The sequence below is a fragment of the Lepisosteus oculatus genome, chromosome 3, assembly GCF_040954835.1.
Source record: "Lepisosteus oculatus isolate fLepOcu1 chromosome 3, fLepOcu1.hap2, whole genome shotgun sequence".
NCBI lineage: Eukaryota > Metazoa > Chordata > Actinopteri > Semionotiformes > Lepisosteidae > Lepisosteus > Lepisosteus oculatus.
Genome location: NC_090698.1, coordinates 65,147,081 through 65,161,242, shown reverse-complemented (window position 1 = coordinate 65,161,242; position 14,162 = coordinate 65,147,081). Strand labels below are relative to the sequence as shown.

Below are 14,162 nucleotides of genomic sequence, written 5' to 3'. Positions count from 1 at the left end.
GTCCTGGATACAGAGGGCTTTGAACAGAAAGAAAAGACAGAAGAGGTAGAGGTCTAGCACTATACAACAAAAAGAACCACAAATTTAACCAAGATGAATCACAGTTTCTCATTATCTACAGTAAATGGGTCAGACAAATTCAAAAGGCATAGTGTAAGGATCATGCAATTGACCACCAAATTCAGATAATAACTGTAAGGCAGTCTTACATAAATAAATAAGGGATATTCATATAAAGGGAATGGTTGTCATGGCAGATTTTAATTTCCTTACATCTACTGAAAATATCACCAAAAATATCAGCAGCTCAAAATAAAACTAAAGACTATTCAATGACTTCTAATGATTGCTTATTTAATCAATTCATCAGAACGCCTACAGTATTACATGATTAGGGAACTGCAATCATAACACAGTAAAGTACAATTTTATTAAATTTAGCTCTTTTGTTTGAAAGAGTGAAGACAGGCAGCACACTCATTGTGTACCTCTGGGAGTGAGAGGTCTGTAGTTAGGCCAAAGAATCCTTGACAGATGAACTTCTGCGATGTTTGCAGTGTCCAAAGAATCCACTCTTTTACCTTAATATTCTATTTAGTGTAACACATGAAGCTGTTCATGTTGTATCTAAAAGCACATACCTGTAGAAAAGGGCTTTGGATTTGAATTGCTTTTTAAGAAAAAGACGGTACACAACAGTCTAGATGGATTTTGACCCAATAAACTTGCTTCAAAACTACACAAATCTGTGATGTGCCTTTTTGCATCCCTAAAGTACTTTTAACATCTAATTTGGAACTATACAGATTATGATACAAAGTCTTTACATTTTAAGAAAGCAGGCCATGAAAAAACAAGACAAGTTAAGATAGGTAAAGGAATAGAAAGACTATGGCAGCAGTAGGAACTAGGCAGCAAAAGTGCTTGAAACAGAAAATAGATTCATACCAAGAGTGAGCAAATCCAAGACTACAGAACACCAACCCAAATGGTGTAATAAAATCACATCACATAGGAAAAATACAAGGAGGAAAGTAGAAAGTGATTTTAAAAGAACCGGTTAAAGAAGAGGCATATAATGAACTGCAAGCATGTGTAAAAAATGACATGAGAAAGGGAAAGAGAGAGAAAATATTGCAATGGAGACTTACAGTAAATAAAATATAAAGGCTTTTCTCTACTACAACAGCAAAGGAACAACAACATTTTAAATAAAGGGTTCTAGATGCAAAGATGGGAATCTGTTAATGTAAGTGTTTTAGCTTTTGTATTTGCTTCAGGTTTAGCAAAGATATACTGTAGTTGCATATTAAATCATATTAGCAGAGAAGAGGCAGAAGTTAATTACAATTAATGGTGAAACATAAAGCAGAGGACACAATTGGAAACTGCTGGGTTGTGGGACAAACATGGAACAAACCTGCTAGCCATGATTTTAAAGCTGACATCATTCAATCCTTACATAATCCCTGGTTCAATTAACTATGGACTGATGGACTGAATGGCCTTCTCTTGCTTGTCATATTAATTATGTTCTGTATGGTAAAATGATTCTGTGGGATAATCAACATGGATTTGCTAAAGTAACTTTTTAGTATTACTTGAACATTCAGGAGCAATAATGGATCCAAACAGAGTATACAGTATCACTGTATAATATGTTAATGTTTTACTTCCAACATTAATGAGAGAACACCATTAGAAACTTAAAATAAAGTCAATGCATTGAATCCTTCAGAGCCGGAACACTGTAATGACCTAGGTATCCTGTTGTACTAAACTTATTCCTAGTGTTAGCCTAATCCATACATTAATTTAAATTATTCATTTAGAATTGCTTAGCCACGAATCTATAAAATAAGAAAAAAAATTCTTCTGGATCCTTTTATGTTCTTACTTTTAATACGCTTTTTTAATTTTTTATTTTTTTTTTCAGGACAACGGACTTGTTTTAACCTGTTCCACAACTTCTGCAGTATTTCTAGCAGTCAGATTCAAACATTACTAATCCCTTGGGGAATTTGAAAACCCTTGATAAAACTATTCCACCATGTTTTAACAGAGGGCCATTACCAAGGGAACTCCCCTTCCACATTTCTCACTTTCCTTTTAATAAACTCCCCTGGATTCTCACAGAACACAGCCCTTGACATTTTACCATTGTACTGTAGATTTCTTATCAAAGCTCATGAATTGAACCATATTAATCCAGCATCATTAGCTAAACAGAACCCCGTGCTGGTTCTTCAAAAGGTTTTGCTAAGGATAAGTGGAAAAGCCTTACTATCAAAGACAAATTGACATGTAATGTGAAGAGTCTCTGTGATGTTACAGCAAACATCATCTCACAGATCTGTTGTTGAATTCAGTTAAAGATTTTATGCATTCAACCTGCCTTTATAGTGCCCCATCTGAATTCATAAAAAATAATTCATGTATAAATTAAATTAATTCAACATGAACATGATTTCTTTACAGCCATAGAAGATGCAGTCAGAAGAACAAAAAGAATACTAATATAATATTAATGATGATAATGATAATAACCTTGTGAGGAGAGGTATGCAAAGTAACCCTAGCACTGCTTCTGAGCTCACAATCTGCAATAACTACCTACTGTAGTGTATTTTGAGCACTGTATTTTTGTTTTAGATTTGCTTTACATGCTGTGAAATTGTGGAACAACTAAAGTGTCAAATTATGTAGCACTCAAGTCATCCTACAACAATAATATACATCTTAGCTCCCACTGTGGACAAACATTTTGCCTACAATGGAAAATTCGGCTCAAGGAGTATTTTATTCACAGTTTACACTGTGACACATACTGTATCACTATATTTTCTGTTTCAAAAAAATAATTCAACTAGCCCAGGTAAAGTTAATTAGGAAAATGTTCTAATACAAACATAAGAACTGATTCAATGAAGATTAAAATCCTGCCTCAAAATTATACAGTATTCTTAAAGCAGAGTTTAAATGCTCAAGATGTGTGGTAGGACCCCGCATACTGTATTTTGGAACATGAAATTAAAACTGAAATGTTCTAAAAAATAGAACACACAGTTATTAGCTGAGTCTATGTAATCACAGTTGATTTTTAAACCACAGTGTTTAAAATATAAATGCATTGATCCCTGATATTCTTTCTAAACTTCAATCTGAGAAGCATTTAAAATTTGGTACCATGGGAACTTTCCTTTACTCATCAGCGTAAAATTCTATGTGACTGGGGTACAGTGAATCTTCAAATAAACTCTGGAGGCCAGTACTATTCTCTTGAATTGAAGCAGCAATTATAAGCCATGAGATTACTATGAACTTCAAAAATTAAGGTGCTAAAGAATTTGAATGCAAAATATATTGAAAGTGATATGAGAATACAATACTCATGTCATCACATGAACCCCAGCAGGTACTATACATAGGCATGTCAGAAAGTATTTTATAAACATACTGTAGATTTTAGATAATTTTTTAAGGCATCGTTTCTCAATGCATCAGAAAAGAAAACAAAAGCACCACTACACATACTGTATAATTACAGTCTGACTACATACACTAAATCTACATTTTTATGTATCTTTTTTTCAGAAACAATAAAGTGAAGAGTGCTTTTGCTAGTCACAGTGACCTTACCACTATTAATCATCACATACAATACACTGACAGCTACAGAAGGTAAAAATGTAAGTATGCTCCTTGTTCCTGATCATGTTTTTTTTTCAAACACACAACACAATGGGGTCAGCTCTATTGAACAAATAACATCTACTGAGTACTATCATTATGTACTTAATTAAGATTGATAGCATTAAGCAAATTATCTCATGCTGTATGACTGTAAGTCTCTGAAGTGTCATTGTATTACAAATGAAATACTTTTACCTTTCAAAAATAATTTATTCAACAGATTAATTCAGATATTCTTTTGATAGAAAAATTAAATTAACTAATGTATATATGTACTACATATACATACTGTATGCAAAATGCAGTTCAGTTTAACAAACTAATGTTAATTTGATATCATGAATGGGTTTTACATATTTTTATATTATACAACTTGAACACTAGTGGTAATTCTAAAACATTTTTTTTTAAACGTAATAAATAGTATTTATTAGGAAATTGACTTCTACCCTAATGCGTCAGCTGATTGGCTGATGGCTGATGATTTTTCAGTCCACATACAGCAGGTCCCCAAAGGGAGCGTGAGCTCTCTGTTTTAGACAACGGTAGTATTTCAAAGCTCTCACTCTGAAATGCCTTCTTGAAAACTTGAGAAATGAACCCGGACTGACCTGTTCTTTGTCAGTGGACGTCTCTGTCCAGAACAATCTGTAACCCTGGATGGGGCCATTGGCATAGGCCGGCGCCTCCCAGGATGCCTGAATGGAAGTGGGTGACATGGCGACAGCATGAGGGCTCTCCACCTGCCCAGGAACCTGCACTGTGGGGTGACAAGAAAGAAGAATATGGCAATAAGCCCAAACAGAAATTGTAAAGGGCGTCCAGCACGTTTCATATCAGATCTTGCTAAGCATTTTTAAAAGAGTTAGGACAATCTATGAATAATTATATTTAAACGTGACCATGAAAAAGTAGAATTGCTGGTCTGCATAAGTAAGAGCTGTCACCAGCATAAAACTTCAGTCACTTGAATCAGTTTTCTATATAATGTACAGTAAAGATTGAAGACCAAAAACAAATCTCAAGTTAAATGTAAAGATATCTGTACAGAGAGTTCATATCCTCTTTAATGTATAAAATTCAATTATTTGTGGGGAAATGTATGCATTGCTTACCCACCTAAATATGCAGTGCTTTTTCTTTTAAAGAGGCATAAACCTCAAGTATATGTTTTTTGTATGTTTTAGATTCAGATTGTAAAGGTGAGCCTTGTCAAAATCAAGCAACGTCTGAAAATGTCATCATTACTTTACTGCATGACTAGGGTCTCTCTACGACCTACTTTTGATATACTGTATCTGATCCTTTAGGTAGAAAAATAATTATATCGTATACTCCAGTACAATTTATCTACCACCACTAATGTTTGTTTATTTGACTGTACTGTACATACTTCCTTGTGAAGATGTATTTACAAGCACTTTTGAAGACTGGATTATTGCATTAATCTCAAGGATGAATTTGCAAATGCTGAGGATTATTGTAGTACCTTCTGCTATTGGACTGAACTGAGTGCAACTTTGTTGCAAGTTAATTCTCTTATTTACTTAATACCACAGCATATGCAAAAGCACACCTAGCTTTTGAAGGATTTTCTCAAATATTAAATTACGGTGACCTTTTTAGGCCAGTCCTGTGGCAATCCAGCATGTAGGGATAAAAGTAGAGAGACATACAGTAATCAATTTAACACCCACGGATTACAGTTATGTTCAGAAAGATGCCCTGGGGGCCACCTCTTGAATCCTCACCCAGACATACATTGTGTTTGAATTCTGATTAAGCCAATGGAAATGAAGTACTACATTTCAATGAACATTCAAATCTCTCAGCACTGATTACCACTACCAGTAATTGCAGTTCAAAGAGTTTTTATGTAACTGTCTGATTCTTACAATTCTTAAAGCCTAGGTGATGACTATTGTGGGAAGCCCCAGTCTGTGTGCAATAAAAATTAATGTGTGACATGTGAATTATCTCTAACTTCAAAGAGATGATTTATCATGACGTGTGGAATGATGGAAGTGAAGTCAAAATATTGCCAGAATCTAGGGGAAATTACACTGTGTATCGACTCATTAACCTACGTACAGTATATAACATATTTGAATAGCAGCAGTACATTTCACCTTAATTATTGAATCATTTTGCTTTAACTTTAGCCTATTTTAATATTCCTACAGTACCAACAGGCATTCCTCAAAATAGCATTCCCACAAACAGGAGGACACAAATGAAAACTATGAGGAAATTAAAAAAGAAGAGTATGCATTTCTTTATACTAAGGGTTGTGCAAATCTGACCATGTTGAAAACAGCACTAAACTTCAAGAACTAGTTCGATGAGATCCATAGATCAAATAGCTACTAAGAACAAAACAAGCTAAAAGAAAACAAGTAGATTGAATGACCTCCTCTTGTTATCATATTCTTTCTTTATGTTTTATATAATGCTCCCCTTAAAAGGATCTAATCCATTCCAAATATGACTACAAAATAAACATGCACATTCTAAGACATTACTTTAAACCTTCATAGCCCTTAAGGGTTAAAAGTTACTTGTTTATTTAATATTGACCATATTGTGCCCCTTGAGCAAAAAAAAAAAATGGAAAGGCTTTATTCTGTAAAGGCTCTAATGGCTTACATACTTCTATCTGATATAAGAGATGAGGCCCTAGCTAGAGTCAAGAAAAGAGTAGGAGAGATCTAATCAGACTACAGTTTTAAAAGTATCCTATAGCACAGTTTTGTAAACTATAGCCCATTTAAAAGAAGAAAAAAAAACAGAGAAATATAATATAGGGGTGAAGGATGTGTGCAGAGATCCTCAGCCATATCCTTCGTTCAGATCTCGCTGTAGTACTGTGAAAACCAGTTCCTTCTTTACAGTGCCAATAACCTTTCTAGTTAGACAGAAGGAAAGGTTTTCATTCATACACCAGTACATGCTGGTACTTACATTCTGGCTGTGTAGAAACCTTGATAGCTTGCGAGCTCTCTCCAGGGCCAAAATCATTGTAGGCCACAACTCTGAAGCTGTATGTCTCCTCTGGCTTCAAGTTTCCCACAGTGAACTGCAAATCCCCTGACTGTGAGATGTTCGCAGCTCGCTCCCTACAATAAAATAGCATTTTGTATACATTCAGAGATATACAGTATAAACGTACATGTAGCCCATTCTGAAATAATAAAAGTAATATTTATTATTTTTATTATACACAATAACAGACATCACATATAGTATGTGCCAAACTACAGTATTTAATGCTTTCTGAAAACAAATGCAGGAAGAGTGAGAATGATATAGTAGACAAAACAAGAAAGCAAATCAAAGGCTAAAAGGCACATGTCTAAATGGTTTTTAAATTAAGGAGAAAAAAAGCCCTGTGTAAAATGGTTAAAAAGAACAGGATAAAAGAAGAGGAATATACAGTAAAAAACTGCTGGTACAGGTAAAAGGCATTTTATAATGCATAAGAGAGATAAGAAAAGGATATTGCATCTGAGGTTATAATACAGTAAATACAATATTTTAAGTATTGCAATACTTAAACAATTACTACACAATAAAGTACTTAGAACAGTAAAGCATGAAGTAAGGGAGAGTTAAAATTAAATTTTAAAATTTGCGTTGTGTTAAAATTGTACAGTGCAGTAGTATGACTTCTTAAAAAATACTGTATATCATTATGACGGCCTCTTTGCAGAAAAGATCACTCTGCTCTAGAATCAGTGCAGAAATGATCCTGGCTAAACGGAATAGCCTGTATCAACATACTTAAAGTCAAACCGATTAACTTCTTCAGAACAACAGTAAGCCAGAAAAAAGGAAATGCTTTTTCACACAAAGGATTGTGGGGTCTAAAACAAGCTTTATCTGGCATGTTAGAAAAGGTAATACCCTGACTACTTTCAAAAAAAGGCGGGGCGAGATCAATTAGCTACTAACAACCACATCGGATAAATGTTGCAAATGGTTTCCCCATTTAGAAATGTTACATACAAAAAGGTGTGTTATATAATGTACTGGAACATTAATTTTTGATAATATTGTTGTTATTGATGATGATGATGCCATAGTCAGACTCTAAAAGAGTTGAGAAGTCTTTCTGGAAAATAACATAGTCACCTTAAATGTTACAATTTAATCGCATTTTCCATGCAGTTACATACTTTGTGTGGGTGTGCTCTACTTTTAATTAGCCTGGAATCTACAGTATAGTAAAAAGATGCAGGCATACTTTTAAATAAGAATTAATAAGACTACAAAAACACTTCCCTTCTTTGAACTAAGATAATGATCAATGTCACAATTTATCCTTACTTAAAGCACTAGTTTTTATTAAATTAAAACAAGCTGAAAATAAACAGTATAATACTCAGAGATGCATTATGCAGCTGCTAAAAGAGGAACATTTGCTGACATGTTTGTGCAGTCAAAAACAGTTCTTAAAAAAGTTTAGGTGTTTTCAGTTCAGCACAATACTTTTCTTATTACTTTTGCAGCATAGGACAGCTGCCAAAGACCTTCAGCATTATTTCTGCAACAGTTTCCCATTTAAATAGCAATAACAGATCTTGAAATAGGGGAATGAGAGCTTAATAGAAGCCTGTCTAAGGTTTTGTATGTAAATCAGGCAGAATAGAACTATAAAACAGGGCAGCACGAGTGACAGAAAAACAAGAAAAATAACTGAAAACTCCTTTCATCAGTTGACTTTTGTTTTGCTAAATTTATTTTGCTATCTAAGATCTGTTTTTTTTTCCATTACTGTTTTATTATAGCATACAACATAAATTATAATGTTTACCTACTCATAACCAGACAATGTTTTTGTTGGACAAAGCAGAGTAATGGAATTTCATTTTTAATGGAATTTCATTTTAGGTTTGTCACATTAATACACAAAATACCCTAGGAATATGTATTATATTTGGATTCTTCAGTACTTTTATGAGTACATAACAGAGGACTTATTTTAACGGTGGCATACAGTATGCTCAAACGTAATTAATAATTAAGCTTAAAATATTTTTTTGTGAGAAGCATGTATATCATGTAATGTAATATTCCTTGTGATCAGTGAATTTTCTTTACAAATGTAAGTTTGTAATGGCAATTACATACATCATACCACATTCTTTACCTCTTGTTTTGCTACCATTCATGAATATGCACTGGATATAATACAATTACTCAGTGCTCTTGATTGTGCTCTATCATATACAACAATGTTTTGCTTGAGAGAACATCAGTAGATCAGGACAGCCATATTTGGAAAAAGGACTGCAATACTGTATTATATAATGTACAGAAAGAAATTGTGACCTTAAGCATACCTAAACAAAATGAGGCCTGCAAAGCTAAATGAGGAAGACCTTTCAACACAAGTCAAAACTACAGTATATTCTGCTATTGGGAAAGAACTGGGATAAGATGAAATGTAGGAAAAGAAGGAAAGTACCATGTACAGCTTGGAACTGGTTTAATAGATTAAATAACTTGAGCTCTCAATTGTAAAGCATGCTAGTAAGTTTCAGTTTAATCATTTCCAAAAACAGAGCAAAAATGCAAGCAAGTTGTGGTAGCCGAGTAGATGAAGGGACTACGGTTGCAGTTGATCTACCCCAATTATTGTATTGTATTATTGTAAATAGACACAACAGGTCACAATCACTTAATTAAGAAATTACTGGAGATAAGCGGAGAAAAGCACATTCCCATATCGGTGTAATTAAGTGTGGCTTATAAAATGATCTTGGACGAAGCCAGTGCTGAATGCAGTTTTTGGAGTATTCTTTAAGACTGAAGAAGACTGAAGAATCCTGGATTCAATCCTCCTGACCTTTCTTTGATTTCCATTATGTACAGTAGTTCTTATGTGTGGATAAGGGTGGGGTCTGTAATATACTGAAACCCAGGAGCTCACAAACAGGCAAAAAAGTAGAGGTGCTACCCAAGATTTTTCTTTTTTTGAGTTTTGGCAATGGAAGGGGCTGACATCCTGTACCCTCCCTAAAACCCTTGGAAGCTTTGGAGGATAGTAGGATCTTTGGTGAGAGAAGGTGAGAGAAGACAAACCTCCAGCAAAGGCAGAGTGGTGGGCTGGCAGACCCTTCCAACATTGACTGCTCCTCAGCCTTGACATGGGGATGGTGTGAATGGTGCAATGATCCCACTCACCACTGGGTGGAGTGCACTGAAAGTGACCTAGACGAGTGTTGCAGCTATACAGAGTCCAGTCATGATTCAATACTGTATAACAACAAAGAACTGTTTTTATGTGAGTTTCTATGTATACAGTATGTGGGGGAAATATCAGTAGACTGTGATACTGTACTTCAGACTTGAATAACATTTTAAAAGCAGCATTAGCCTTGTCTTGTAAATGGGAAAACAGTAAATAATTAATTCCCAGGAAATAACTAATACCATTAAGTATCTACCCATTATAAAGTGAATAAAGCAATGTATTTTTAATCTGTTTTTGTCATGTTAACCTGCAATATGCTTTAAATAAACACGATCCTTTTTGGACAGTGGAGGAAAGTGTATATACTGTATATAATTTTAAATTTTAGGCTTCATAAAAGAAACATAATTAGTTATAATTTATCCTTTTAGATCGAGAGGCTTTCAAACCTCTTCTTAAGTCAGATGGAGACCTCAATTAGGTGGTGTCAATGGGATTTTAAGCAAAACGGCGGAAGCATATGAATTGTAATCAAGATTTTAAAAACCAAAGCCCATTCACTGTACTGTAAATCATTTATTTTTATTTTCACATTAAATCAGTCCAGAAACTAACATACAAAAACTCTTTAGAATGGAAAATGTATGTAAATAACATTGTCCCCTACTTATAGATCCCATACAGTGAAGACAGTACATTTAGTTTAATTTTATTAGCAGTATTTGTCCTGGTTTATAGAAGTAAATGTGCATTTTTCGACAAACCCATTATGTGAAAAAATGTCAAACTAATTTGGTGTAATAAATTTTATTCATTAAAATGTACCCTGTGCAGCAGTGTACGTTTGAAGATCACCGAGTGTCATCTGAATAGAATTTCGTATTCCTCAGATCCTTACACACCGAGTTAGCTTCAAATTAATTTCCGAACATCAAAGTGCAAGGTTAGTGAAGACAAAGAAAACACTTTAGAACAAAATGGAAATTCATTTGGTCAGCTAAACCCTGATAGTGCTCTGTATTACTAAAGTTTAACACCCCCCACCCACTAAAACATTTTTCTTTCTGACACAACTCTTGCTTTCTGTGCAATCCAAGGCAGAATGGCAGGTGGAGCTCAAGAAGCACAGCACTAGAGCTGGTGCAATTATTCTTCACCTTTCAAAATGACTACTGATACTTGAAATTAACTGATGCTGCACACATGCATTAATAAATGAGAAAGGAGGGAACAGAAAATTTAAAAGCAAGAGAAAGGCAGTGAATCTACCAGGCTCTTAACACAGATATGACGGCGCTGAAATACAGTATTGTATAGAAAGAAAGAGTAATGAGACAGGCGGTTCTAGCTGAAGTGGCTCTTAATTGACTGCAATGCAAGCAGCAGTTACTACTAAACGTAAAGTGCGTGGACAAAGCAGTGTATACAAACAGCAATCAGAGAGCACCATTGACATTAAGTGTGCTTTCAGACCACACTTTTGAGTATTTCATCCGGCCCTCTTTTGTGTCAGAAAGGAATTCATTGGCTGTGCATAGACACATGGCACTGTTGCTTTTTTTAAATTAATACGGGATCAAAATGCTTGGAATAGAGTTCATATGATGTATTAAATTTCTAGAAGTGTTAAGCACTACAAGTAAAAAAAAAAACTCACTTACCTACAAGGAACATTATCACATATTGTGATTTTTTTTAAATTTGTAAAATATATTTATGTTTCTTTGTCTGTCATTCATTACAATATAGTAAACCTTGATTTAACAGACTAATAGGGAGGAATGGTAGTCTGTTATTGGTGATTGTCATTTAAATTGTCCACAAAGTATATGGTACTGTATGTTATAACCACCAGACAACACTATAGAAAATGATACATATTCAACTGACAAACAAGATATCCACTTCATACATTTATAGTCACTTTAATACAAATAATAATGATACTCTTAGCAATATAAGTAGTGAAATAATTATTTAAAAAGGGAGCTGTCCTTGCTCTTCCAAATATCCTACACTGTTTGCTTTTTGACTCTCGCAAATGCGTGCTTTGGTATCATTTCAATTATTAATGCAACACTATAAAATATTACTGTATTTTGTATGTATGAACTACTTTTTTTTCTCGATGACTACATCCTTATTATGGTTCTTATTTGGCCTTTAATCAGACCATAATACTATTTCCATGCTTTCTTATGAATTCTTCATTTTCAATCATGTACTGTACAGTAAAAAGTTATCACGAATGCAATAATTCATAATAACCTGAATTATATACTCTATATGTGTTGTTACATTTAAGTAATAGCATAATCTACTAAAAAGGGGCATATTTAGGTTTAACAGTTACTGTTGATTTAATAAATGTCTGGTATTATTTGGGTGTAATAAAAAAGCAAGAATATTGGATACTGTCTGTTAAATCTGATATCTGTTATATCTAGGTCTGCTAAATCTTGGTTTTATTGTATTAGGAGCTAGTACAGTAGCAAGAAAATAAAATCAAGTGAAAATGTTAAAAAGACCAAGAAAAGATTCTGTCATCTGTCTGCCTAAGGAATATATTGTCCTGAGGTCACATACTGTACATCTTCATTTTCAACTTAACTATTTTCAACCAAGTACTGTCTCCAGTTTGAAACCTGTAACATTTGTTGAAAGGTTTGTCAGTTTCAGACTGTCGTATAGCTCGGTTTTCACATATCTAACATTTACAGTAGCTTGTGATTTTGAGGCTTTGCACTTTAAGATTAATATTATTGTTCTTTGGTAAGATATCACAGTATCTTCAGAGAATCCAGATACTGCCAGCAAAGGTTCTGTTGCAGTGGAGTTGCATACAGTATAAGCATTCAACACATTAAATCAGGAACACAGGACAATTACAAAGAATGAGGACAAAATATAGAAACAGCAGTGGAAAAAACATTTTTTGCTTATCAGCTAAATATAATCTAACTTTTCAATGATGAAACGTATCACATACCTGTTAGTTCCTTCTCTGGTAAAGTAAACAGAGTAGGTGAGGATGTTTCCATGAGTCTCCACTGGAGGGCGCCAGCTGAGTCGCACAAAGCGGCTGGACACAAGGAGAGGGACCACGTCACGGGGAGCAGAGGGGAGGGCACTGGAGCTCGGTACAACTGGGGGGGGAGGAGAGGAGTCAGTCAAAGAGGTGGGGGGAGCAGGGGAAGGTGCTGGAAGGGCTGAACTGGGGGAGGCTTCTGCATGTTAGCATTTGGGGAAGAGGTAAACAGGTGGAAGTCCATGGGCATGAGCAGAATGAAGTGAAAGATAAGAAAAAGACGAGGAAGAAAAGTGGTAAAGAGGTTGCAAGTAAGTGGCTTCTCAGCCAAAGTCCAATGAGAGATTTTAGTAGTATACGGCATGCAAAAAAAAAGTTATGTGACAACAGAAAACGGAACTAATTACTAACAAGCTAGCAAGCTTCATAGTTTTACGAAAAAAGGAATTATGAGCAAAACATAGTTTATAGTTAGAAATACACACAATCACAGAAGTAAAAGGTTTATTCCTTGCTGAAAAGGGAAGAAAGGATACACAACATTTCGGATGTGGAGTCTTCTTCGGGTGTGACCCAGATTGGCTTCTAACACCTGAAGAAGGCTCCACAGCTGAAACGTTGTGTTTCCTTTCTTATCTTTTCAGCATGGAATAAACCTTTTACTTGTTCATTTGCAGCCTACGCATGCTGACGCAGCTACCTACTTGAATTATCATAGAGAGATGGCTGGTAGTAAATAGACATACTGTAAAGACATACAATCATACAATACTGGACATTCTTTTCAGACATCTAATTGCATTGAAATCTTTAATATCGCAATTCAAAAGACAGTGAAATAAAAGGCAGATAAACACATGCTTGAAATCTGAAAAATGTACAAAACACTCAGTTTCACAGGATACCATTTGATTTTTTAAATTAAAAGCTTGTACAGCTGATTTTATTGTTACTGTTTCACACATATCTATTAGCCTGATGTCCATCCACAACAGGTTAACTAGGGATTCCCCACAATCGCCTTTAGCTCTTGCAAGGCAATAAAAACAGGAATCAATTGATTCAGTGACGCAGGTGGGAATTTATCTATGTTTCTAATGCATCGACAGAAGCGAAACACTTTAACTGTGTAAGTGTGTGCACTTGAAAGCAAAAGCTTAAAAATCCAAGCCAAAGAAGGCTGGGAATGTAACTCGGGAAAGCCAACACAAATTTATATTACAATTTTGTTTATTCCTTTATTTA

General features: G+C 34.6%; 1 protein-coding gene across 3 annotated transcripts in view; it reads right to left on the bottom strand.

Annotated features, from left to right (window-relative positions):
* Positions 1–14,162, bottom strand: part of dcc (DCC netrin 1 receptor) — a 381,511-nt gene that overhangs the window by 98,220 nt on the left and 269,129 nt on the right. For 2 of the 3 annotated variants that reach the window (XM_015363992.2, XM_015363996.2), the window contains exons 8-10: positions 12,879–13,035; positions 6,655–6,809; positions 4,305–4,453 (exon numbers count right to left, since the gene is read on the bottom strand). In XM_015363992.2, the coding sequence (XP_015219478.2) occupies positions 4,305–4,453; positions 6,655–6,809; positions 12,879–13,035 (461 nt within the window). Of the gene's footprint in view, positions 1–4,304; positions 4,454–6,654; positions 6,810–12,878; positions 13,117–14,162 lie in introns of all 3 variants that reach the window. The other variant, XM_069187368.1, reaches the window with a different exon arrangement.